Raw genomic sequence first — 25,757 nt, 5'->3', positions numbered from 1 at the left:
TTGAGGGTGCGTCTAGGGCTGTGGCCCAGGCTGCTGAAGTGCACAGTGTGGGGGGTTTCTCCCCCGAGTTTATTTTGCTGCTGCATCAGGCCTTCCTTATGCAAAACGCTGCCCCTGCTCTCTTGGCCGATAAAGGGGTTGAGGCCCCCGGAAGTAAACGCCCTCGGGTGGATTCCCAGGCCTTAGAGGACTCTGTCTCCTCTGATGTAGATGAGGGCAGCGTATCTGAGTTCTCCCAACGGTCCTTTGGGGATTCCTTGGAGGAGACGGATTCCCGCTCGGATGGAGTGGATGACCCCTCTGCAGCGCGGATCTTTCGCTCAGAGGATTTGCCCAACCTGTTAGTGCAGGCCATGAGCATTTTGAAGATTTCCTCTCCAGAGAACGTCTCTCCCTCAGCCCCTGTTGGCTCTGCCATTATGCTGGGGACGAAGCGCCCGCCTAGAACCTTCCACGTGCATGATGCCATGCGCACCTTGATTTCAGCTCAATGGGATGTCCCGGAAGCGAGCCTCAAAGTGGCTAGGGCTATGTCTCGCCTCTATCCTTTGCCTGAAAGTGAACGGGAGGCCTTTCTTTGGCCTACCGTGGATTCTTTAATCACTGCGGTGACTAAGAAAACGGCGTTGCCAGTGGAAGGTGGCACGGCCCTAAAGGACGCCCAAGACAGAAGATTGGAGGCGGCCTTAAGGTTGTCCTTCGAGGCGGCTGCCTTAAGTTTGCAGGCCTCAGTTTGCGGCTCCTATGTGGCCAGGGCGTGCCTGACAATGGTGCAGCGGGCTTCCCCCTCGGATCCTTCCTTGAGGGCTGATTGGCCGGCCCTGGAATCGGGCTTGGCTTATTTGGCAGACTTACTGTATGATGTCTTGAGAGCCTCGGCTAAAGGTATGGCTCAGACAGTCTCTGCGCGGCGGTGGCTTTGGCTGAAGCATTGGTCTGCTGACCACGCCTCTAAGTCCCGCCTGGCTAAGTTGCCTTTTAAAGGCAAGCTGCACTTTGGGGTCGAGCTGGACAAAATTGTGACCGATCTCGGCACGTCTAAGGGCAAGAGGTTACCAGAGGTCAGGGCTCGGGCCAGTGCTCGCCCCGGTAACTCCAGAGGACGGTTTCAGGAAGCCCGTCGGTACCTCCCGGGCAAGTCGTGCTCCTCTGCCCCCTCTTCCTTCAAGAGGAACTTCTCCCCTAAGCAGCATTCCTTTCGCAGAGACCGCCGTCCCGGAGGTGCGCCCTCCGGTCCTCCCCCAGTGCAGATTGGAGGACGCCTGTCCTCGTTTCTGGGCGAGTGGACCAGGGTAACTTCAGACGCTTGGGTGCTGGAAGTCATCAGAGACGGCTACAAGCTAGAGTTCTGCCGACCCTTAAGAGACGGGTATGTACTCTCTCCCTGCAAGTCTCCGGTCAAAGCTGTGGCAGTGCAGCAGACCTTGGACAATCTGATCCGCCTGGGTGCGGTCGTTCCGGTGCCAGAAAATCAGCTTGGCAAGGGACGTTACTCCATTTACTTTGTGGTACCAAAGAAAGGAGGTTCTGTACGGCCTATCCTCGACCTCAAAGGGGTCAATCGGGCCTTGAAAGTTCGGCACTTTCGCATGGAGACTCTCCGCTCTGTTATAGCGGCAGTGAAGGCAGGGGAGTTCCTGGCATCCTTGGACATCAAGGAAGCGTACTTGCATATTCCCATCTGGCCTCCTCGTCAACGCTTTCTGCGTTTTGCAGTCCTGGGCCGACACTTCCAGTTCAGAGCCCTCCCATTCGGGTTGGCTACTGCTCCGCGGACCTTCTCCAAAGTAATGGTGGTCATCGCGGCCTTCCTGCGAAAGGAAGGAGTACAAGTCCATCCTTATCTGGACGACTGGTTGATCCGAGCCCCCTCTTATGCAGAGTGCGGCAGAGCTGTGGACCGGGTGATTGCTCTTTTGAGCTCCCTGGGGTGGATCATCAACTGGGAGAAAAGCCAGCTGCGCCCGACTCAGTCCCTGGAGTATCTGGGAGTTAGATTCGACACCCAAGTGGGCAGAGTGTTCCTGCCGGACAATCGGATTGTCAAACTTCAGGCTCAGGTGGACCAGTTCCTAGTAGCCTCTCCGCTTCGGGCTTGGGACTATGTGCAGCTGTTGGGCTCTATGACGGCCACGATGGAAGTAGTGCCCTGGGCCAGGGCTCATATGAGACCACTACAACACTCTCTGCTGCAGCGCTGGACTCCGGTGTCGGAGGATTATGCTGTGCGCCTTCCCTTGGACCCAGCAGTGCGCAAGGCGCTGAGCTGGTGGCTGAAGACAGACAAGTTGTCTGCAGGGATGCCTCTTGTGACCCCGGAGTGGATTGTCGTCACGACGGACGCCTCTTTGACGGGCTGGGGAGCCCACTGCTTGGGAAGGACAGCGCAGGGGCTCTGGTCTCCTGCAGAGGCAAAGTGGTCTATCAACCTCCTGGAACTCAGAGCCATTCGGTTGGCGCTTTTGGAGTTCCTCCCGGTACTGGCGTTGAGGCCAGTACGGGTCCTGTCGGACAATGCCACTGCTGTGGCCTATGTCAACCGCCAGGGAGGTACCAAGAGCGCCCCTCTAGCCAAGGAGGCCATGAATCTATGCCAGTGGGCGGAAGCGAACCTGGAATAGCTGTCAGCGGCCCACATTGCCGGAGTCATGAATGTCAAGGCAGACTTTCTCAGTCGCCATACCTTGGATCCCGGAGAGTGGCAGTTATCGGCTCAGGTGTTCTTGGAAATCACGAAGCGCTGGGGCCAGCCGAGCCTAGATATGATGGCGTCATCGGCCAAGTGCCGCGCTTTTTCAGCAGAGGACGGGACCCTCGATCTCTGGGAGTAGATGCTCTTCTCCAACAGTGGCCGACACAGGAGCTTCTCTGTGTGTTCCCGCCCTGGCCCATGTTGGGCAGGGTACTAGACCGGGTGGCAAAGCATCCAGGCCAGATAATCCTGGTGGGTCCGGACTGGCCCAGACGTCCCTGGTATGCGGACTTGATCAGGCTCTCAGTGGACGACCCTCTGCGGCTGCCAGTGAGCAGGGCCTGTTGCATCAGGGTCCCGTGGTGATGGAGGATCCCTCCCCCTTTGGTCTTACGGCCTGGCTATTGAGCGGCAGCGTCTGAGGAAGAAGGGCTTCTCAGACAAGGTCATCGCCACTATGCTAAGAGCGAGGAAGCGCTCTACTTCTACTGCTTACGCCAGGGTTTGGCGTACCTTTGCAGCGTGGTGTGAAGCAGGCTCACTTTCTCCCTTCACTGTTCCAATTTCTTCAGTGTTGGCGTTCCTGCAAGAAGGTCTGGAGAAAGGCCTGTCGCTCAGTTCCCTTAAAGTCCAGGTAGCGGCTCTGGCTTGCTTCAGGGGCCGCCTGAAGGGTGCTTCCCTGGCTTCGCAGCCAGATGTGGTACGTTTTCTCAAGGGAGTTAATCACCTGCGCCCTCCTCTGCACTCAGTGGTGCCTGCGTGGAATCTCAACCTGGTGCTAAGAGCCTTGCAGAAGCCGCCTTTTGAACCCATGTCGAGGGCATCTCTGAAAGACCTGACGTTGAAAGCAGTCTTTTTGGTGGCTATCACTTCAGCCAGAAGAGTTTCCGAGCTCCAGGCACTCTCATGTCGAGAGCCTTTTCTGCAGTTCACTGAGGCAGGAGTGACTATTCGCACAGTGCCTTCCTTCCTGCCCAAGATTGTTTCTCGCTTCCATGTGAATCAGCAGCTCTGTCTCCCTTCCTTTCGTAGGGAGGACTACCCAGAGGAATACTCTGCTCTCAAATATCTGGATGTGAGACGAGTCATCATCAGATACTTGGAAGTGACCAATGATTTCCGGAAATCGGATCATCTGTTTGTCCTGTTTGCAGGTCCTCGTAAGGGTCTGCAGGCTGCTAAGCCTACAGTGGCAAGTTGGGTCAAGGAAGCCATTGCAGCGGCTTATGTGGCCGCGGGGAAGGTGCTGCCTATCCAGCTGAAGGCTCACTCCACTAGAGCTCAGGCGGCCTCGATGGCAGAGGCCGGGTCCGTCTCCTTGGAAGAGATATGCAAGGCGGCAACTTGGGCATCGGCCCATACCTTCTCCAGGCATTACCGCTTGACTGTGGCTGCTCGGGCGGAGGCTTGGTTTGGAGCTTCAGTGTTGCGGTCAGGGATTTCAATGTCCCGCCCTGGGTGAGTACTGCTTCGGTACATCCCACCAGTCTATGGATTGATCAGCATGATGATATGGAAGGTAAAATTATGTATCATACCTGATAATTTTCTTTCCATTAATCATAGCTGATCAATCCATAGCCCCTCCCAGATATCTATACTGTTTATATTCTGGTTGCATTTCAGGTTCAAGTTTAGTCTTCAGTTCCTGTTCAGGAGGACTTCGTGTTCAAGTTTTTTCAATTGGATTCTTCAAGAGTTGAGACGAGTTTGTGTTACAGTGAGCTGCTGCATTCCTCTCCCCTCCGTTTTACGGGGCTGGATTGAGACATAAATTCTGCCGGCGCTCCCTCCCGCTTCGTGCGGCTGTAGGGCAGCTTTGTACCCCTCCCGCTTCGGCGGTGTTAGGGTCAGTCAGCTCCTCCCGCGGTTGCGGTTGCAGGATAAGCCAGATCCCCCCGCATCGGCGGGGTGGTGTCCCTCCCCCGCTCCGCGGGGATGAGCTGGACGGATTCCCCTCCCCCACTTGTGTGGGGATGAGCTGGGTTAATTCCCCTCCCCCGTTTCGGCGGTGGTGAGCTGGGCAGAGTGTCCCTTTGTGAGTGTAATTCTCTAAGTGCTGAGTCCTGCGGATGGAGCTTGGATATCGACATACTGAGGAGTTTCCGGCAGCACATGACCACATATAGGGAGGCAAAAGGATTGCTCTCTATCTCCACCTGCTGGTAGATGGACACAACCCACCAGTCTATGGATTGATCAGCTATGATTAATGGAAAGAAAATTATCAGGTATGATACATAATTTTACCTTCTCTAAACTGAGCTCTGCTCGGGCCCTACGATATATGAAATCCCTAATTCTCTGATAGTGAAATTGATGGTGTTGGGGTAACCCATACTCATTTCACAAATCAGAAAAGGACACTCTCCATCCTCCTATATCTGTCCCAGCATAGATATACTTTGGCGTTCCCAGAGCTGATACACAGGATCATCCCCATCCCAAGAAATCCCTGGGGCTGTGCAAATGGATATTTTGCAGAAGTATTGTCTTTCCAGGAAAAACTTATCCCGCAGCTTGCACCATGTCGGCTGTGTGGTTTCTGCTTCAAAGGGTTCTTGCTTGATGACCCTGAGCGGTCTCTGCCTCAGGAACCAAGGAAGGAATTTCAGCAAAAGCAGCCCAGTCATTGGCATTCAGTCCTTACCCAGGGTTTCTGCCTTCTAGCCAAGTCGTCAACGACCAGAGTTGGGCAGCCTGAAAATACAGGGAAAGGTTTGGTACGCCCATAACATCCTTCAGTTTAGGTTGATACAACATGACTGCCGGCACCCTTGAGGGTTTTTATTTTTCAAAATATATGCAAAAGTTTTCCCATTTTAATGTGACAAAGAACTGTTGAGGGATAGGCAGGGGTAGTGCCATAAATACATCAGTTTAGGCAATAACATCATTATCACGGCATTCATCCTGCCTAGCCATGAGAGCTCAAGTCTTTCCCATCGATAAGTCGGCAAACAATTTGGAACAATTCTCACAACTTGGGAGGGGAGTTAGCCTGATACAGGCCTTCCAGTGTAGGTGTGATATTGACCCCCAAGTAATGGATAGATCAAGTGGCCCAACAGAAAGGAAAGTGAGCTTGCAAGGCAGTTGCTAATGTGGGTGCTACATTAAGGCCTAACAGTTTGAACTTGCTCATATTGACCCAAAACCGTACTATACTGTTCAAGTTCCGCTATGACTCGTGGGAGGGATGTGGGAGGATCTGTCAGTGTTAGAATGTCTGTAAAGAACATCACTTTGTGGACCTCCCCTCCCACCTGTACACCTGTATGCCTGCAATATCCCTCTCAGCACGAAGTACCCGAGCTAAGGGCTCTATGGAAGGGGCATAAAGCAACGGCGAGATCGTGCAGCTGTGCCTTGTGCCTTGGGGAAGCGAAAAAAAAACCTATGTGTGTGCATTATTGATAGTGAGATATGCCAAGTGGTTAACATACAAGTGTGTCCAAGCCAAAAAATCTCCCCGTGAGACCCATCTTTTCCAACACTGAAAACATGAATGCTTTTTCAGTGTCTAATAGAAATCAAACAAAATAAAACATGGAAAAGAAAATAAGATGATACCTTTTTTATTGGACATAATACATTTCTTGATTAGCTTTCGAAGGGTGCCCTTATTAAGTTATGTCCAATAAGTTATGTCCAATAAAAAAGGTATCATCTTATTTTCTTTTCCATGTTTTATTTTGTTTGATTTCTATTGATAACCTTAAGAGTGGACTAACACGGCTACCACACTCCTCTACTTCAGTGTCTAATGAAAGCACAACATGGCTTGCCGGGTTTCATTCACTATATGGATCAGGTGCAGTACTCTGCAAATGTTATCGAATGTTTGCCTACCCACCATAAACCCCCTGAAGGCACTATCTTCTTAAAGTAAGTTTGCATAATCAATAACTTATTCTTCTCAGAAATAGAAGAAACTTAAGAGTTGCTTGCTGAGGAAAATCATCCTGACAGGTTTCTAGAAATTTAGTTAAATCAAACTGATTAATTTCCCAACACTTCTAGTGCATCTCCCTCCGTTTTACCAGAAAACTTTTTTTTGAGACAAATAATACAAATTAGAAAACAATATAAAATTGTCATTTGACAATATCAGTATTCCTTTCATATATTTACGGAGCAGAATCTCAAGTGATGACAAGCAAGTAACTGGAAAATTTAAAGTATGTGGTATCCGGTTCCTTGGAAGAAGCAGGTGCAGTGATTGACTTACATGAGACTCCTCATAGTCCCCTGTCTGGATATCAGATTCCTTTACTGGTTCCCTGCCCAATTTTGGAGATGGGGCCTATAGAACAAATACCATCAGATATTTTGTTGGGCGACATTTGGAAATTGGAGGTGAAAGTCGAGTTGATGTTAAGGACTTTTACTGCCCAGCTTTGTCATTACTCTTCACAAGCATATCAGGTTTTTCAACTTATTAATTCAAAGCTCAGTGAATGTGATACATTTTTAGGGAAAGTGGCTACACTGCAGGCTACAAATGCAGTTGGAATTAAATATAGCTTAATTCTGCATAAAAAATATGAGCATTTGGAGGATATTTATAGAACTAAAAACCTATGTGGCTTTTTTTTTTTAATCAGAAGATTAGGCACCTAATACATAGAACTAGCTAACTCTCGTTATAGTGCCTCTGCATATTGAACTCCTTTCTCCTTTACTGTCATTTTAATATTTTAGTGTATCCAAGCAATACTCTGTAGTTCCAAGCCAGATATTTGAACTGGAGGATGGTACAAGTAGCTATAAAGATTTTGCCATGAGCAAGAACAATCGATTTACAAGTGCGGGTCAAGCGTCCAAGAACATAATCCAGCCACCATCATGTGTGTTGCATTACTACAATGTTCCCCTGTGTGTGGAAGAGGATACCTTCCAAAAGGTTTGTTGTAATCTCTAACTTTGCATGCTTTAAATTTCTGGTTTGTATATGTTTTATGTGCAAACTTCCCTTGATTAGATGCTTGATAAAAGCTATGAGTAAAGAATTTATTTTGTAAGGTCCAAAATGCCCTGTGGTTTTGGGGCAAGCAAAGAAGAACGTATATAATTCCTACATTGTAAAGATTTGTACAGATAATTATTTTCCCTTTCTCCTTTGCTATCCCAGTACCTTTATTACAGGCCGGGCACTTTAGAAATATGTAGATGAGAAGTCAGAGGCAGTAGCTATTGAACTTATTTAGGGGCCGATGATCAGAAGCAAGCGCAGGCACTAGAGGTCAGTAGCGCTGTAATAGCGCCTGCGTTTGCTTCCGCCCCATGATCAGAGCCCCCCAAGCACGTGAAACAACGTGCTCCTGGGCTAAACTTATTCTTCCCCAGTGCTCAGCGGGCAGCACGCCAAACCCTACGCCAGCTCGGAGTTGACGTTAGGATTTCCAGAGCAATGGGGAGTCCTGTCCAGCATGCATTTGCATGCTAGCAGGTCCCCCATGATCCTCACCCCCCCCCCCCTGCAGTAGCCCCAACCCCAAGCCAGCGACACGGGGTCTTAGAGGTCTAGTGGATCTCCAGCCCCCCCTAACCCCACCTCGCACCCAATAAAAGAAAAGCCCTGGTGGCCAGTGGGCCGCAATTGCAACCCCCAACCTGGTGGTCTATCAACCCCATTCCCCCCCCCTACCTGTTCCTTAGCAGAGGAGTAAGGGGGGTTAGCTTGTGTCGGAAGGGGACTGGAGATCCACCACACCTCCAGCCCTGTGTCGCTGCCTTGGGTAGAGGTTCAGAGGGCACTAGGCCACCAGGGCCTTTCAGTTGTAGGGGGGACTGGGGTTCCCATGGACCTCCAGCCCCTGTGTTTGACAGGTCCTGGCTTTTGAAGGCTCTGACCTGTCAACTGTGGGAGGAAAATTTCCAAGGTTAAGTGAAGCTAAGATAAGGAAGGTGTCTTTGTGGGTGCTCAGATTTGCCAACTTCAAAATGATGCATTTGAACATTCACGCCATGGCAAGGAATGGTGGCATGGAAAGCCTTCCAGTTAGTGGCATTAAATTTTCTTGGAAATAAACAAGACAGACTACTACAGGCAGCTGCTAGAAAACCTCAAGGCATACAAAAGCCTTGGTGTAGCATGTCACTAAAATACATTTTTTATACTCTCATCTATGTTTTTTCCACCCAACTACAGAGCAATAAGCAACAAACACGGTAAGCTGTTTTATTAGGATAAAACGGGTGCATGTTGGGACCCTAGTTTTGAGATGTCACTGATCATAAAATGTATTATATTGAAGAATGTTGAGCACAGTTTATTTCATTGCACAAAAATATTATGAAAATATATGAAAAGATATACAATTCACAGATTAGGAAGGAGTTTTGTGACCTATGATTTAGTCAATCATCGAAAGTTAAATACCGTAGTCCGCCAATGGTAGACATAGTGAGAAACACAGTGAGAATTCTTTGCGAAGTCTGAGGTCTTTTTCTCCTGCTAAGAGAGTTATTTTTGATATATTGAGGTCCATCTTTAATATCTTGGTTCACTTTTTGGGAAGCTTTGCAAGTTATTTTTTGGAGTGGAGGAGTGGCCTAGTGGTTAGGGTGGTGGACTTTGGTCCTGAGGAACTGAGTTTGATTCCCACTTCAGGCACAGGCAGCTCCTTGTAACTCTGGGCAAGTCACTTAAACTTCCATTGCCCCATGTAAGCCGCATTGAGCCTGCCATGAGTGGGAAAGCGCGGGGTACAAATGTAACAAAAAAAAAAAAACCATTTACAGCCATTTTTTGCATTTTATATATAGATATACATACACATTTAACAGATCTTTGCCCAAAATAATTTTTATTTATATAGCCCTTTTGCTGATTTTTAGAGTACAAGGAAAATATTTTGTAAAGGTAGCATACTCAGATGAAAAGACTTAAATGTACTATCTAAGTATAGAAGTGTTAAGTAGTAGTAGTATACATATCTATATAAATAAATCCCCCCTCAAACGTTCTGAAGCTCACTCCGTGGCAGTGAAGCACTGAACTCCTGTACTCTTCGTAGGCTAGGCTATGAGGACCACTCACCCTCACTCATAGACCCGCCCTCAGCTACGCCCCATCTGCACATAAAAAGCAACCTCAACGTTCTGAGGCTGACTTTGTGGCTTCAGGGTTCGTTAGTTGGAAGCTCTGTAACCACTTTTACTAACCATCTATCTCTGCCCCGCCCTCACGTCAAAACGTTATGACGTCGAGGGCAGGTCATAATGACCACAACTACACTAAGCTAGGAAGCCCATTGCTTGATCTCTTTCCACTCCCCAACGCAGCCGTCATTCCCATACACTCTAAACCAAGCAACATCGACCCTACCTACGCGTCGCCCCCCCTCCAAAATCCAAAACCCCCACTCTGTCTCACAGATGCCCCTGCACGTCACCCCCCCCCCCTCCAAAATCGCCAAACCACTCCCATCTCTCTCTCACACATGCTTCCACCCGTGCAACGGCCCTCCCCGACATAGGCCCCGCCCATCCCCCTACGTGCACGTTCGCCCTCCTCCAAAATCGCTAACCCCCATCTGCTACCCTCCCTTCCTCTTACCGGGGTCCCGGCAGCAGAACTAAGGGGCAAAGTAGCTCGCAGATTCTGCTGCCTTCCCTTCTCTTCGCTCTCAGTTCTCTGCTGCTCTGACTCTCTGGTCCCGCCCTTGCAGAAACAGGAAATGAGGGCGGAACCAGAGAGTCAGGGCACAAAGCTCATAGCGAAGAGAACGGAAGGCAGCAGAATCTCCGACCTACCTTGCCCTTCACTTCTGCGGCTGGGACCCCGGTAAGAGGAGGGGAGGGTAGTAGAGGGGGGTTGCCGATTTTGGAGGGGGGGCCAACGTGCACGTACGGGGGGATGGGCAGGGCCTATGTCGGGGAGTGGAGGACTGCCCGGCTTCTGCACGCATCAACCTGTTTACTAAAATAAAAAAACAAAAACCCCGGACCCCCCCCCCCCCCCCCAATCGCGCCATTAGATAACACACATACATTTGCCTGCATGGAGCTACACCTGCAATGCCGGGGGGGGGGAGGGAACGCACACAACCAAGCACTGGGTACCTCCTCCCCTCTACACACCTGCCTGGGTGAAACTGCGGCCTGGCCTGGCCTTGCAGCACTGGCTTTGCAAGTATTAACCCTGCCACCACAAGCAGGGATGGAGAAGGAGGAACCGGGTGCTCTCCATACCTGTCCCTCCCTCTGCTCTGCCTGCTTCCTTGGTTCTCCCCACCCCCCTTCCTCAACACTGACTGCTCAAGCAGCAGCTTCCTTGGAGGAAGGGGTTTCATTCCTTTCAAATTTTCTCTCTCCAGTCGTTTCCTTTAATTTGGCTTCTCCTCCCCCTCATCACTTGATGTCCCTCCCCCTACCCTCTGTCTAACCTCTTGCAACCCCCTCCTCCTCGATTCCTTCAGACTTTTGGAGACTGTTTTGACGTTTCCTTCGTTTCCCGTGCATTTCCAAGGGCAAAAAAAACTGCAGAAGACAGTGGAAGGGGTAAAAGGGGGAAGGGAAAGATTGAAAAAAAATACGGGGAGGGGAGGGGAGGAGGGGGCGAGAAGGCTACATAATCATCCTCCTTCCTTCCAAGAAGACAAATATAAAAAGGGACTCGGGCAGCTTTGGCTCCCCACAAAGCCTGCATGGAGCTACCGGCGCAAATACACACTGTCTCTCTCTCTCTCTACACGTACACCTATAAGGAGCAACTGACCCTCCACTGTGACAGGGAATACACATTGTTCTCTCTCACACACACACACGGGACATGGAGGGGATGGAAGGGGAGGAAAAAAATCATTCAGTATGAAGGGGAGGGCAAAGGAAAAAAGGGAAACAACTGGCTCAAATGGTTGTGTTTTGCTATGCCAAATTTTCCAACAGTCTCTCCATTTTTACACTACCCTTGCACACACTCTTTCACACACACAGTGTCTCTCTCACACCAACACACACACAAATACACACTATCACACACACACGCACACACTTACTCTGTCTCACGCATACACTCGCACATTCACTCTCTCACACAAACTCTCTCAAGCAAACACACTCCCAGGGAAACCTTGCTAGCGCCCGTTTCATTTCTGCCAGAAACGGGCCTTCATTACTAGTGTTCATATATTCATAAAATGTAAAAACGTAAATATCTTGGAACCAGTAGCTAATCAGCTATTTAAATTATCATATTTCAATTCATCACATCAAAATCCAATATAAAGAGCACATATTATCTCTGAAGCAGATGACTTCTCAAAAAAAAAAAACTGTAGACCAGTTATAAGTGCAACATAATAGTGTCACCCATTTGGTTTTATCCTGCTGTCTATGAAGAACAGGTAAGTAATTTCATTTTTGCCATCTGTATTAGCAATAATGAGTCTATACCAGTGGTTCCCAAACCTGATCCTGGAGACACCCAAGCCAGTTATGTTTTCAGTATATCGACAATGAATATTCATGAGATAGATCTGCATGCAGTGGAGGCTCAGTGCATGCAAATCTCCCTCATTAATTATTTCTTGTGGGTATCCTGAAAATCTGACTGGCTGGTGTGTCTCCAGGACCAGGTTTGGGAACCATTGGTCTATACAAGAGGAAAGGGAATGGGACTTAATATACCACCTTTCTGTGGTTTTTGCAACTACTTTCAAAGCTGTTTACATAGTAAATATATAGGTACTTATTTGTACCTGGGGCAGTGGAGGCATCAAAGTCTGCTGCACTAACCACTAGGCTACTCCTCCACTCCAAATGTTGGGAAACCGCAAAGCAGGTTTTTTTTTTCTTACATTCCTAGTACTAAATAAGCAATTTTTCTTCTGACTAGATTTCCCTCTAAACCATAAATGTGTTTTCTTTTCTTTTTCTGCTGCAGCTCTGTGAAGACCATGAGGTTCCCCTCTTTATCAAATACAAAGTGTTTGATGCAAAATGTCAGTATACCTTCATACAGCTTTTACAGTGTTATTATAAAGTTCTTGTGTACTTTGAGCATTTTGCATTGAGCATTCATTGTTTTGTCTTTGCAGCCTCTGCTAAAACAGTGTCAGGTTTGTTAGAATGGGAATCCAAGACCGAGGCAGTGGAAGCCCTTACTGTATTAAATCACTACCAGATAAGAGTTCCGAGTAAGTGCGAAAGATTTTTCAATACTTAATAAAAAGGCATTGGGCTGAATTCAATAAATTGTGCCCAAAAATTGGCACCAGAAAAAATCGGCAGTTGGCACTTTATAGAGTAGTGTGTAGTGCTGATTCCTGCACCCAAATATGGCTACAAGGACTTACACCATCTGATGGTGCCCAAATTTGGCTGCGCATCTCGGGTACTCTATAACACTGTGTACAAATTTTTTGAATGTCCTGACCCACCCACCTATGGCCATCCCCCATTTGAGTTGTGCGCTACGGAATTTAAGTGCCCAGTGTTATAGACTAGCTCACAACCCTATGCGCACAAATTCTAATTGGTGCCAATTAATGTCAATAATTGATAGCACCCAATTATTGCCATTAATTGGTTTGTTAACCAGTTAAGTTGCACACGTATCATAGGATTGCACCCAAATTTTGGCACATAAATTTGGGTGGTCTTTACAGAATCTGGGGGTTTATGTGTATAGTTGCTCCTTCTATCTTAATGTTCCTCATTTTCATCTATAGGAAATATAGCACCTTTATAGGGTTGTGGCAAAAAATGCTTGCACATTTTCACCAGAAACCTGAAACTGTAGCCCCACCCTTCTGCAGCCGCAAGCCAAGCCTGTACCCCACCCCTTCCTGACAAAAAAAAATGCTTCCCCCCCCCCCCCCCCGGCCTACTTTGTGAAGACCCTGGTGATCTAGTGCTGACTTCTGGGCAGAAGCATCCTGAGTTACTCCTTCCGCCGTTGGGTGGTCTGTAACAATGGCAGCTACCATTGTAGAATTGAGAATTGTCTGAAAAGCAGTCCTGCTCAGGCCAATCCCATTTCTAAAATGGCGGCTGCAACGTCCTGCAGCAGTCTCACGAGGCTGCTGCGGGAAGTTGCCATCACCACCATTATTACAGTGCAGCCGACGGGGGCGGGAGCAACTTGGGATGCGCCTGCCCCAAAGATACCACTAGATCACCAGGGCCTTTACAAGGTAGGCCCGGGGGGGGAGGGGGGGCAGGAGAGTATGTTTTCTGTCAGAGAGTGTACGGAGGCTAGTTTGCAGGAGGGGTGGGGCCACGTATGGTTCAAGCCAAAACCAAGCCACAAATTCGGTTTCCTCCGGAACCAAACCCGCCAGTTTTGGTCAGCCTCTACAAGAAGCATAAGCTGGGGTGTAATGGTTCATTACCATGGGACTTGTATGATTGGAAGAAAGTATTCCCCTGTAGTTGCAACATTTTGTTTATGCTTTCCACACTTGCTAAGAGAGTAGTGGACTTAAATTTTAAGGTTGAAAGCGATGGGAAAGAAGATATAGCACTGCCCATTTGGGTTAACAGATGGGTGACATCTGATAGGGTTTTCAAAGGAAAGCTCTCCCTTAGCTTTTGTAACTTCAAAATCCTAAGCTCAACTGTGCATGTCACCTCAGCTGTTTTTCCATGGAGTCCAATGAGTATATTTCTCTTGCAGCAAGCTATTTCTCCAAAATAGTTTAATTCCTGCATTCTCACACATGAGTCCTCTCTAATCCCTCTTAGTTTTGCTTAGTTAGGGTACCCTTGTTGGCTCAGCTGCACCATTTTGTCCCAAAATTGAGTCATTAGGTTATACCTCAGCCATTGTTTTTGGAGACATTCCCAAAGTAAAGTTCCACTGGTTTAAGTGCACGTGGTGTGGATGCTTACATCTTGTACTTCCTGTGTATATCAGCTGCATAAGAAAATATGTAATATTTAGAAGATTCCAGCATAGATCCCAGTGTGCTCATAAAAATATTAATTTTTTGTTTCATAAATTGGTAACTGTTGTCTTAGCCTTATTTGCAGGGGGATGTTGTAGTTTTGCTCTTGCATTTGTGGTTGCAATAGAATTTTATATGCTTTGGATATATTTTTAATAAAAATACACTTAAAAATATTAAACAAAATTGTTGACAGTGGTGAACCCTGTGGGACCCCATAAACTGTGCTCCAACAACCAGAAAAAAACATTTCTTTTTTAACACAGTATTTTTCTATGCTGAAAAAAACCCCAAATCCACTCATATACCTTTCCAGAGATTCCCAGCTCTGATAGCCTATCTAACAAGAGAGAATGATCGTCTGTATCAGAAGCCCCAGATATGTCAAATTGTAACAGTACTGATTATATTTTCTGGCTTAGCAGTAATTCTACTTTGGACATTAAAGTTAAAAGTAGCGATTTAGTGCTATGCATGGTTCTAATACCATGTTGCAAATAATGCAGGCAATGAAAGGACTCCATAAAAGATATAACTTGTGACGCAACACAAGATTCCATTAGTTTGGTAAACCAAGGTATACTCTCTACTGGACGAAAATTAGAAACCGTGGTAATATCAGCACATTCTGATCTCGGTATAGGTATCAGAATGATTTTTCCCAATTCTGAAAGAAAATTACCTTAAGTAATTTATTCAACAAAACTGTTAGCCAGCTGATAATCTCTAGTTGTATGTCTTTCAATAAATAATGCTGGGCATTTCTAATATAATAATAATTTGCACATCCAACGTTCTGAAGCTGACTCTGTGGCAGTGAAGCCGTGTAGGGTTCGTAATCACCCCACCCTCGAGGGAACTCTGTATAGTTGCCAGCCCCCGCGCCTGTCTCCCTCTCTCGCTCTGCCTTCCAAGCATGACCTGTCCTCCGGCAGCCCCTCGCCTTCCTAAGTGCTGGCTGTATGAGGGCGGGACCAGAGGCAGAGCTGAGACACATGCGAAGGCAGTTTGAAGCACCGCTCGCCTTCACTGTGGATGCCGCACCCCAAGGTAAGAATTTTTAAAATATAGCCAGCACTTAGGAAGGCAAGGGGCTGCCGGAGGACATGTGCTTGGAGGGCAGAGAGAGAGAGAGGCGCGGGGGCGTGGACCTCGGAGAGAGGGAGAGGGCGTCCTGCAAGTCAAAGGGGAGGGGAGGTCCTGCAAGTCGAAGGGGAGGGGGGGTCCTGGAACTCGGAGGGGAGGGAGGGGGGCCTGGAACTTGAAAGGGAGGATGGAGGAGAGGCCAGGGGAGAATGCAGAGTTGATGCACATGTAGGGGGGGAGGGCAAGGTACAGAGGAGAATTGCTGCACCACGATGGATGGAGGGGGCAGGGGAGAGATGCTGCACATGGATGGATGAAGGGGGCAGGGCACAGAATATGTTTGCTGCATATGGATGAATGCAGGGGAGAGAGCATAATTGGTGCACACGGGACACACACTACACTCTCACTCGCACAGACAGACACACACATTCTGTCTCTCAATCACACACACTCTCTCTCTCTCTGACACACTGTCTTTCTCTCTCTCACACATACTCACTCTCTGACACGTACTCATTCACTCTCTCACACATACTCTTTCCTAACAGTTCCCTTAACATAATTGCCATTAGAGGACAACCTTGCTAGCGCCCGTTTCATTTCTTTCAGAAACGGGCCTTTTTTATTAGTATTTAATAATCATGATTTACCAGCCAGAGCTTTTAATTTTATATAAACATCCTTCTTTTGGATATCTTATGACCACAGCTGATCTACAGAAACACCATTATCCTCATCACTAGTAAACCTTGTAGACAACAATTGTGGATATTTTATTTGACATTTATATCCCGCATTAGCCTGAATAGAACTGAGGTTCAGTGTGGCTTACATAACAATTGGAAAAGCATGAACATGTTCAAAATATATTAACAGAAAGTAAAATACATCATATAATGTTAGACCAGTAAAACGTGACTTAAGAATAGATGTAATTAAATACTTACTCCCCTGTTTACTAAGCCGTGCTAGCAACTGCTGACACAGCCCATTCAAAGTGAATGGGCGTTGTCAGCATTACTGCACCAACAGCAGCTAGCGCAGCTTAGTAAACAGGGGGATTAGTGATTTAAGCTAGATAATTGAAATATGGAGGAAAAAGGTAAAGAGCTAGTGTTAACTTGGATAGGCAGGAGTAGTGAGAGATGGGATGAGGTAAAAATTAATGCCATGAGTTTATTTGAGAAGAGTGCTTATTTCTTTAAAGGCTAGACTGAAGAAGTGAGTTTTCAGTAGACTTCGGAATAACAAATAATCATTGGTGCATTTGATGGTTTTATTTATTTATTTGTTGCATTTGTATCCCACATTTTCCCACCTTTTTGCAGGCTCAATGTGGCTTAGAACGTTTGGTTATGGCATTCGCCATTCCAGAGTAGAGAGTTACATTTGGAGTTGTAGAGAGAAAAGGATAATAGGCATAGAAAGAGAGCAGTTAACTATCAGGTGAAGTGGTGATGTGTTGCATTTAGAATGGTTAGGTAAGGAGTTCCAAATTTTAGTGCCTTGATACGAAAGGTTAGCAGTATGAATTGTTTTGTAGGTTACGTAGCTTGAATGATCTGTCTTTTATTGGCAGCCAATGCAAATCGTACAGAAGGGGGTTTGCTTTGATGAATATGAGACGTGCAGCAGTGTTTTGAGCGGTTTGTAGTTTTTTTAGAAGATTCCTCTGAAGTCCTGTGTAAATAGAGTTTGGTAATCAAATTTTGTTAGGACTAGGGATTGAACTATGGTACAGAAGACTGATTTTGCGAAGAATGGTCTTAGTCTCCTTGGGATATGGCCTGTCTAAACTCATAGAAGTCATAATTTTCATAACTTTATCCACAAAGTATCTCCCAAATCCTCAGCTGAAGGTTGTTGAAATTCTGAAATAGAGGACATGCCTGATGATTTATTAAGATTGTTAAAACTTTTAATCTATATTATTTGGTCCAATTAAATTTCAAGTATTGCCATACTGGGACAGACAAAAGGTCCATCAAGCCCAGCATCCTGTTTCCAACAGTGGCCAATCCAGGTCACACATACCCAGCAAGATCCCCAAAAAAGTACAAAACATTTTGTACTGCTTATCCCAAAAATAGTGGATTTTCCCCAAGTCCATTTAATAATAGTCTACAATTTTTTAGCTTCTGACACTGCTTCTTTATATTCCTTTACTTTAACGCCAGGAAGTTCTAATCAGAGAGTCAGAGTACCGGGGTGATTTACTTTTTCTAGGATTTGTCTTAGAACTTTCCATAGGAAATTGATCTAGAGAATTTTCATGGCCGTAAAGAGCAGAAGGAAAAGCTTTTCGCTGGTTCTTCAAAGACTGATCCATGTTAATCAGTCCCAAACCCTCATGCTGTGCTAGATGTATTGACATTGAGAAGACCTCAGTCTTCCTTGATATCCATTACTGATAGAACCCAACTAGATCAGACACTGACAGATACCCATCTGAAAAAATCAAAGGGGTCTATCTGTTCAGCACTGATATCAAAGGTTACTACTGATGTGCATCATATGGAAGCACAGAAACAAACATTGATTCTCACAAGAGCACCCAAGTAATGGTGGCAAAAATATCCCCCTGAAAGGAGGAGCATATAATCACTTCAGTGTCAGAACTGGGTACAATAGACTCAAAGGGTCTGGGACCAAGCCATCGGGAAGGTTTGGCCTCTTACTGAGCTTCTTTTGGTCTTGACATTTCCAACTTTTGAGGAGGAGCTGAATTAGGAGAGTTGAGGAGTGACATCCCAACCTTTTTAGCTTGAATCTGCCCACAAAGAGTCTGATCCTGTTGGGTTCTTTCAGAGCTGGATATCGAGGGAGACTGGAGTTTTGGTCAAACCCATGTCATCAGAGAGTACTTAAGTTACTGTTCTCTTTCTCAGAGCAGTGTTATTGAACCTGTACCATTGGCGGGGGATTTTACATAAGTGCATATGTATTGCCATACTGGGACACACTGAAGGTCCAGCAAGCCCAGCATCCTGTTTCCAACAGTGGCCAATCCAGGTCACAAGTATCTGGCAAGATCCCAAAACAGTACAATACATTTTATGCTGCTTATTCTAGAAATAAGTAATGGATTTTCCCCAAGTCCATTTTCTTCCAAATTATTTCCTTGTCAGACGAGAAGTGGGGGTGGGGAGGACATTTTAACCCATTCTAGACCTAAGGGCCTTGAATACAAATATCTAGTTCTAGAAGTGTTTAAGATGTTTTCCCTGGATGCCTAAATTTCCCTCCTTCCAAAAAGGGACCTGTTATGTTTTCTGGACTTAAAGGATGCTTATGCTCATGTGAAGATCAAGTCCAAAGCAAGTAATACAGATCCATAATAAGGAAACACCATTCTCCATGGACAGATGAGGAGAGGGGGGAAGAAAACAGGTGCATAAGTGATGTTCTTGTCAGTCTTCCCTGTTGAGGGTAGAGGCCAAGGCAGAGAAGCTTGCATCCTACTACTACTATTTAACATTTCTAAAGCGCAACTAGGGTTACGCAGCGCTGTACAATTTAACATAGAAAGACAGTCCCTGGAGATGACTACATGGCTGCACGGATTGTCTTATCATGAGCATTTTGGCTTCCTGGACCATGGGATGCTTTTCCAAGGGCTGCTGAACAGAGATGGTGTCCATGGGAAGAAGTGTTTTCAGCAGCAGACTGGCTAACCTACTGAAGAGGCCTTTATGTAAAATCTTTTTTATTAAGAACAACAAAGGAGCAACAAATTCCAACAAATGCAAAATCCCCCAAGAGAAGAATTAGAGAGCTCTTGGCTCTTGTGGCTCCCAACTACCAATCATAACAAACCCAATCCACCCTCCCTACTCCCCTTCCCACACCAACCCACCCACCCTCCCCGCTCTGGATGATCACATGAGAAGTGTCCTTGCAAATGCCTGTAGTCATAATTGTAGATCATTAAGGACATCCACGTGGTGAAAGATTCTGTGTATATGATTCCCATAACCAAAACCATTTTTTGTGCTTAACAGTAAGACAAGCATCACAGGCCTCCTACGTCATTCATGGAACACGTTACACCATTGCCAAAAGGACAGTAGGTGACCATAACTCCACTTCTGTAAAATACATTTTTCCCCCACAACATTGTGAAAAAGAAAATTACTCCCTTTAGAAAGAGAGCCACAATGTTCTGATTTCCCAAATTAGCCCTGTGAGGAATGTTTTAATAACTTATGGAGAATGTTCCCCAAAAATGACAGCAATTGTTGCCAAAAGGTTTGTATACACGTCTAGGAAGCATGAGATAGAGTTTGTTGTTTGCACCACATTTAGCACAGAGAGGGGAATTCACACATCCAGCATAGTACGCTTGCTTTGGTGAAAAACAAGCTCTAGTCAGAGTTTGAAAGTGGCATTCTCTGTAAAGAGCATTATGCATTACCAGTGGGAGGAGTTTTAATGTTTTGATAAGATCATTAGCCCAGAGCCTGATTCCTAGCTCAGCGTTCCATTTATCTACTATGGTGTCATAATTCTTCTTTGGTGGAAGAGCACCCAGAGATTTAAGTAAACTAGAAACAGGTACTTGATTCTTGCCAGCAGATGTGAAAAATTAATGGAGAAGATCAAATATTCCAGTGGCACATATATTCGTAAATCATGCTGTGTGACCAAGATTGGAACATGCTGGAGGACATAAAGCCAGTGTGGGAATATCTTTCAATATAGATTAAACTAAAGGAATTGTCTGGAATTTGGCAGCTAAGATTTAATGCTAAAAAATGTAGGGCCATTTCATTTGGGTTGCAAAAACCCAAGGGAATGGTAGTTTAGGGGTGAAGAATTTTTGTGCATGAAAGAGGAGCAGGACTTGGTTGTGATCATATGTGATAATCTTAAGATGGCCAAACAGAAAAAGTGACAGTGAAAGCTAGAAGGATGCTTGAGTGCATAGGGAGAGGAATGACTAGTAGGAAAAAGGAAGTGATGATGTCCCTGTATAAGATTCTGGAGAGACCTCGTTTAGAATATTGTGTGCAATTCTGGAGACTGCACCTTCAAAAAGATATAAACAGGATGGAGTCAGTTCAGAGGGAGACTACTAAAATAGTCAGTGGTCTTCATAAAGCATATGAGAACAGACTTAAAGATCTCAATATGTATACTTTGGAAGAAATGTGGGAGATGAGAGATATGATAAAGACATTTAAATACCTATGTGGCATAAATGTACAGGAAGGGAGTCTTCATTTGAAAGGAAGCTCTGGAACAAGGGCCATAGGATGAAGGTAAAAGGGGATAGACTGAAGTAACTTGAGGAAATACTTCTTCACGGAAAGGGTGGTGAATTTGTGAAACAACCTCCCAGTGGAAGTGATGAAGACAAAAACAGTATTTGAATTCAAGAGAGCTTAGGACAAGTACATAGGATCTCTAAGGGAGTGATAGGGAGAGATGGCATGGATGGGCAGACTGGATAGGCCATTTGGTCTTTATCTGCCTACATTTTTCTGTTTCTATGCAGATGCACCATATGGTGACATTTTCCTGATGAATCCAGTGTGAGGAGCTGTTCTCTGGCCCAGAGATGCCTTTTGGCTCGATTGAGGGATTATCTGTGGGAATTCCCATGATAGGCAGGCTTCCCTCCTCCACCTCAATCTGTTTTTCCGCACCCCACCCCCCGTTAGTCATGGCTTTTCACTCTATCCTCTTTTTTTTTTTTTTTTTTTTTTTTGAGGAAAGAAATGTTCATCCCAAGCGACCTACCCTGTCAGGTGCGAAAGAGTCTTCAGCAGGACTAATAAGTTCAAACCCTTAATTTGTTCTTCCCTTGGATCTGGCACCAGCACTGAGAGAGAGCATTGGCTGCACTAAATGCATCCCTTTCTGCTCTGACCCGAATGAGTCACCGGCAGTAGAGAAAAGGCTCTGGAGCACAAAAGCAGGCTCACTACAATCATAAATCCAGAGAGTGGTATCCATGCTCAGCACACACCTTCAACAAAAGCAACTTCAGCACTGCTTCAGACAGCGGGCATCAGCACATGATCGAAGTGGCAAAAGTTGCTTACTCGGGACTTCAACCCACACTGCTCAGCTACAGGCAGACAACAGGGCAAAGCCAAAAATGTTGTAGAAAACCACAAAGCTGTTTGCACAGCAGGAAGGCAATTAAAGCACAAAGTACAACATCCTGTCACTTTTGACAAAGATATCGAAGAAATTTTAACCAATATAAAATCAGGCCTAGTCCTAATGGAATCATGGGCAAACAATTTCAGACTGAAACAAGAGAGAACCAAATTCGTAATACTAACAAGCCCTCACCAACCAATTGCTTCTTCTACTTTTACTATTGGTAACAGAACTTATCTAGTGCAGCATAATGCTGGGAATAATAGATCAACATCTCTCATTGGAACCACAAGTATCCAAATTATGTAATGTATTCAATTCATTATGGAAAATAAAAAGAATAAGACCTTATTTTCAAAATGCCAATTTTCAGATCATTAACTCAGTCCTTGGTACTATCAAAATTTGATTACTGCAATGCAGTCTATGCAGGACTAAAGATCTCACTAATCAGAAAATTACAAACTGCTCAAAACACAGCAGCTCGTCTTGTACTTAAGTGTCTTGTCCTTAAAAGCTACCCGATAATCCAAAGCTTACCTTATCAAATGATCTTATCAAAACATTAAAACTCCTCCCACTGGTAATGCATAATGCTCTTTACAGAGAATGCCACTTTCGAACTCTGACTTGAGCTTGTTTTTCACCAAAGCAAGCGTACTATGCTGGATGTGTGAATTCCCCTCTCTGTGCTAAATGTGGTGCAAACAACAAACTCTGTCTCATGCTTTCTAGACTTGTACTTGTATATAAACTTTTTGGCAACAAAGCTTACCTATAAGTTCACGCATTCACCTACCAAATAATTTATAGTTCATCTCCATCATACATACGGAATCTTATAGAGCTATGAACACGCAATGCTAAAAAATCATCCAGAGACTTTCTTGTATTACACTTCCCTCAATGTAATAAAATCAAATATAAAACTATGCACAATACTGGATTTTCATTCCAAAGTACAACCAGATGGAACTCTTTGCCCAGACAACTCCATCAAACTGAAAACTATCTTATATTTCGTAAACTATTGAAAACTCACTTGATAAGATTGACCTCAAACGTTAGATTTAACTAAACTGCAGTAACAACAACTCTGTCCATATTCATATTCTATCCTGTATATTACAAACATGTTATATGATCAGGATTTCATGTTATGCTGTTATTAGTAATTTTGTGTGTGTATATGTGTATATCTAGCTATAGATATAGATATATATTATATAGATAGATAAATATACTTTGTTCTACGTAATCAGAATGCCATCAGTTCTAGTTTTGTTAATTGTGAGCCACATTGAACTTGAATCCGATTTGCCTATTTGAGATGTAAATGTCATTCTACTTGATACATAAATTATGTATCAAGTATAATGAGCCATGTGCATAAAATTTGGAATTCCAGCACAACTTAAGTGTACTTTATTGATTTTCAACCAAATTGGAATAGTCATTTGCACCACTGAAATAGGCATATAGCCAGGCAAATGGACAGAGTGTCAACAACAGGTATTCTTATACTGGCCAGGGCACATGAAAAATTGTTTTAAAATTGTGCTTTTGTTTCGTATCAACAGATGGTTCTAACCCCTACACCTTGAAGCTCTGTTTCTCCATTTCTTCACACTTATAGAGAGGCAAAGAGGAAAAGAAGAGTTGCATCAAACGTTGATACTTTGAAGTGAGACAATGTTCAAGGGATCCAGAAGTGATCAAATCTGACCTTGTTTTTCCACACCTTGATTTTTTGCTTGTTAGTAATAACTTAGAAATTACAAACATTGATACATTTTTTATTATTTACCTCTGTAAGATTAAGTATTACCCTTTTTTTTTTTGTTTGTTTGGGTGAGCTCTCATGAAATAACCTTTAGATTTAAAATATGCAAATATGTGTTCTAACCTCTTTACTGAATAGATGTTTTTATCCTTCTATTATTGACCAGCAAAGTATTTTCCCATTGTGGATAAAATAGAGAAGCATGTGATGTCCTATTATTCAGTGTGAAGTTTTGTTTTGTAGATGTTCAACTATTTTAAGTGTTGCAAGTGACCTTGGACCAGATGTGTTAAAGGTTGTTCCATATCTTTGTAAATGGGGGAAAATGCTTAGTACATCTGGTCCTTTGTTACTTCAGGAATGTTTGCACTTCAGAGTGCAGTTTTTAGGCCATATAGTTCCTCCTTTCATGTTACTTAAGGGTTTAGTTGGAATCTTGCCCATGAGCCTTCATTTGCAATCACTTGGAGTTTTTCTCCCCTTTTAATAGACTCACCCTCCTAGAATTCCTAATCAGTAGGTGAAGAAAAGGTCCTGAGGCTGGCAGTCATGGACCAGGGCTCCTTCTGGAATTTTGTATCATAGGTCCCAAGTGTGGCTATTGGGTATCACCCTTAACTATGACCATGAGTTCCCTCCTCCCCTTTCAAAGGAAGAGAACACTGTTTCTGCAGCATCACCGGCCAGCCTCAGATGTGAAATATCTGATGAAGCTGGAAACCACTTGCATGAAAATGCATAGTAGCTGTACCACAGAATGACTAGATTGGCCTACAGTTTAGTGGTATTAGTACATTTTCAGAATTAAATCACATTGTCACAATTTGTTTTAAAAGGCAACTGTGCTTATGTTATAGTATACACTAATATTAAACTACTGTTTTTTTTTTCCTGCCACTCATCTCTATTTGTATACCACAGTTTGTTGCTTCCTGAATCAGTTTTAAATTAAAATTTGATGCTCAGTTTAGTTCTTTCCTTATCTTTATCTTTGAATGTGTTGTGTTCTGTACAAACTATTTATTAAAGTCCCGTTTTTGGCAGTCACAATCAATGAATCAGTGTGGCAGAGGCAGTACACACAGTGGCAAAGAGAACAGTAGAAAATAAAAATGTATGAAAAATCCCTTATGATATTCACTGAACTCTACTTTTAGATTATAATGTATTGCTCATAACTTCTACCTCTTTCTAGAAGAGACCAGAATGTTCATCTGGTCCGGTATTATTCTGCCTGCCTACTACTGCAGTCAGACAAAAGATGAAATTTTATTGGTTAAAGTTGTGGCATGGGAATTTAAGCAGACACCTCTACTGCTCGATTACCAGCTGCCAGGACACATGAATGGTTAAAGAGATACATCAAAGCCTAAGGATGAGTGATTAATAGGTGCAGCCCTTGAATGTGTTGTGTTGAAAAGGTGTGATGCTGTGTGAAGCATGGACTGAAGGGGAGAAAAAAAAAACAAAGTTTTCTACCTCTACAATTTACCAAGATTTTAATCTTTCTGGGCTCTACACTTTTGTAACATCTTGCACAAACACTCTTAAAACATTTTGAGCTACACTGAAGCTTATCAGTTTAGTTTGTTTTTAAAACAAAAAAAACCTATACTCTCTTTAATCAGTTTACACCAAGTGAAAATACAAAGGAGGGCAACTACTTCACAGAAGAATAACATAGGGAAAGAAGTGGTTAACTCCAATTACACTCACAGCTAATAGTCATAAGGGAGGTAAGGTAGACAAAAAAATCCAAACAAGTCCCATAAAGGTAGCAAAAATGAACTAGACACAGGGCTTTTTTGTACCGCCACCTTTTTTTTACCCCTTGCCGCTCATACCCTGTCTCTCTCCAGCGGCTACTGCTGCTTCTCCTGACAAGTAGCAGCAGTAGTGGGCAAAGCAAGGAGTAGCAGGTGTGGGGTCACAGTGCTCAGCCATGGTGGCTGGCTCTGCCGGCCCCCTCCCCAGAACAGGATGTTGACATCAGAGGGCAAGGAATCGGCAGAGCCAACAGTGCATGTCTGAGCACTGCAGCTCCAGCTTGCTTCTCCTTGCTTTAACCCTGCTGCTACTTGTTAGGAGAAGCAGCAGCGGCGGACACAGGAGAGAATGGAAAGGGGTGGGATAAATGATAGAAGAAGGGGTAGAAGGATGTTGGACAGAAACATGGTGAGGGAGG

The 25,757-nt window shown here is 44.8% G+C and overlaps 1 protein-coding gene across 1 annotated transcript in view; it reads left to right on the top strand.

Moving 5' to 3' along the window:
* Positions 1-24,669, top strand: part of HNRNPLL (heterogeneous nuclear ribonucleoprotein L like) — a 125,281-nt gene extending 100,612 nt beyond the window's left edge. Inside the window, exons 10-13 of the mRNA XM_030196287.1 lie at positions 7,397-7,598; positions 12,585-12,642; positions 12,739-12,837; positions 23,370-24,669. Coding sequence (XP_030052147.1) covers positions 7,397-7,598; positions 12,585-12,642; positions 12,739-12,837; positions 23,370-23,425 — 415 coding nt within the window. The 3' untranslated portion in view covers positions 23,426-24,669. The remainder of the gene's footprint in view (positions 1-7,396; positions 7,599-12,584; positions 12,643-12,738; positions 12,838-23,369) is intronic.
* Positions 24,670-25,757: the final 1,088 nt, after the last annotated feature.

Source organism: Microcaecilia unicolor, chromosome 3, assembly GCF_901765095.1.
Source record: "Microcaecilia unicolor chromosome 3, aMicUni1.1, whole genome shotgun sequence".
NCBI classification, from domain to species: domain Eukaryota; kingdom Metazoa; phylum Chordata; class Amphibia; order Gymnophiona; family Siphonopidae; genus Microcaecilia; species Microcaecilia unicolor.
The sequence above is the reverse complement of the archived record's forward strand: the minus strand, read 5'-3'. Positions and strand labels throughout refer to the sequence as shown.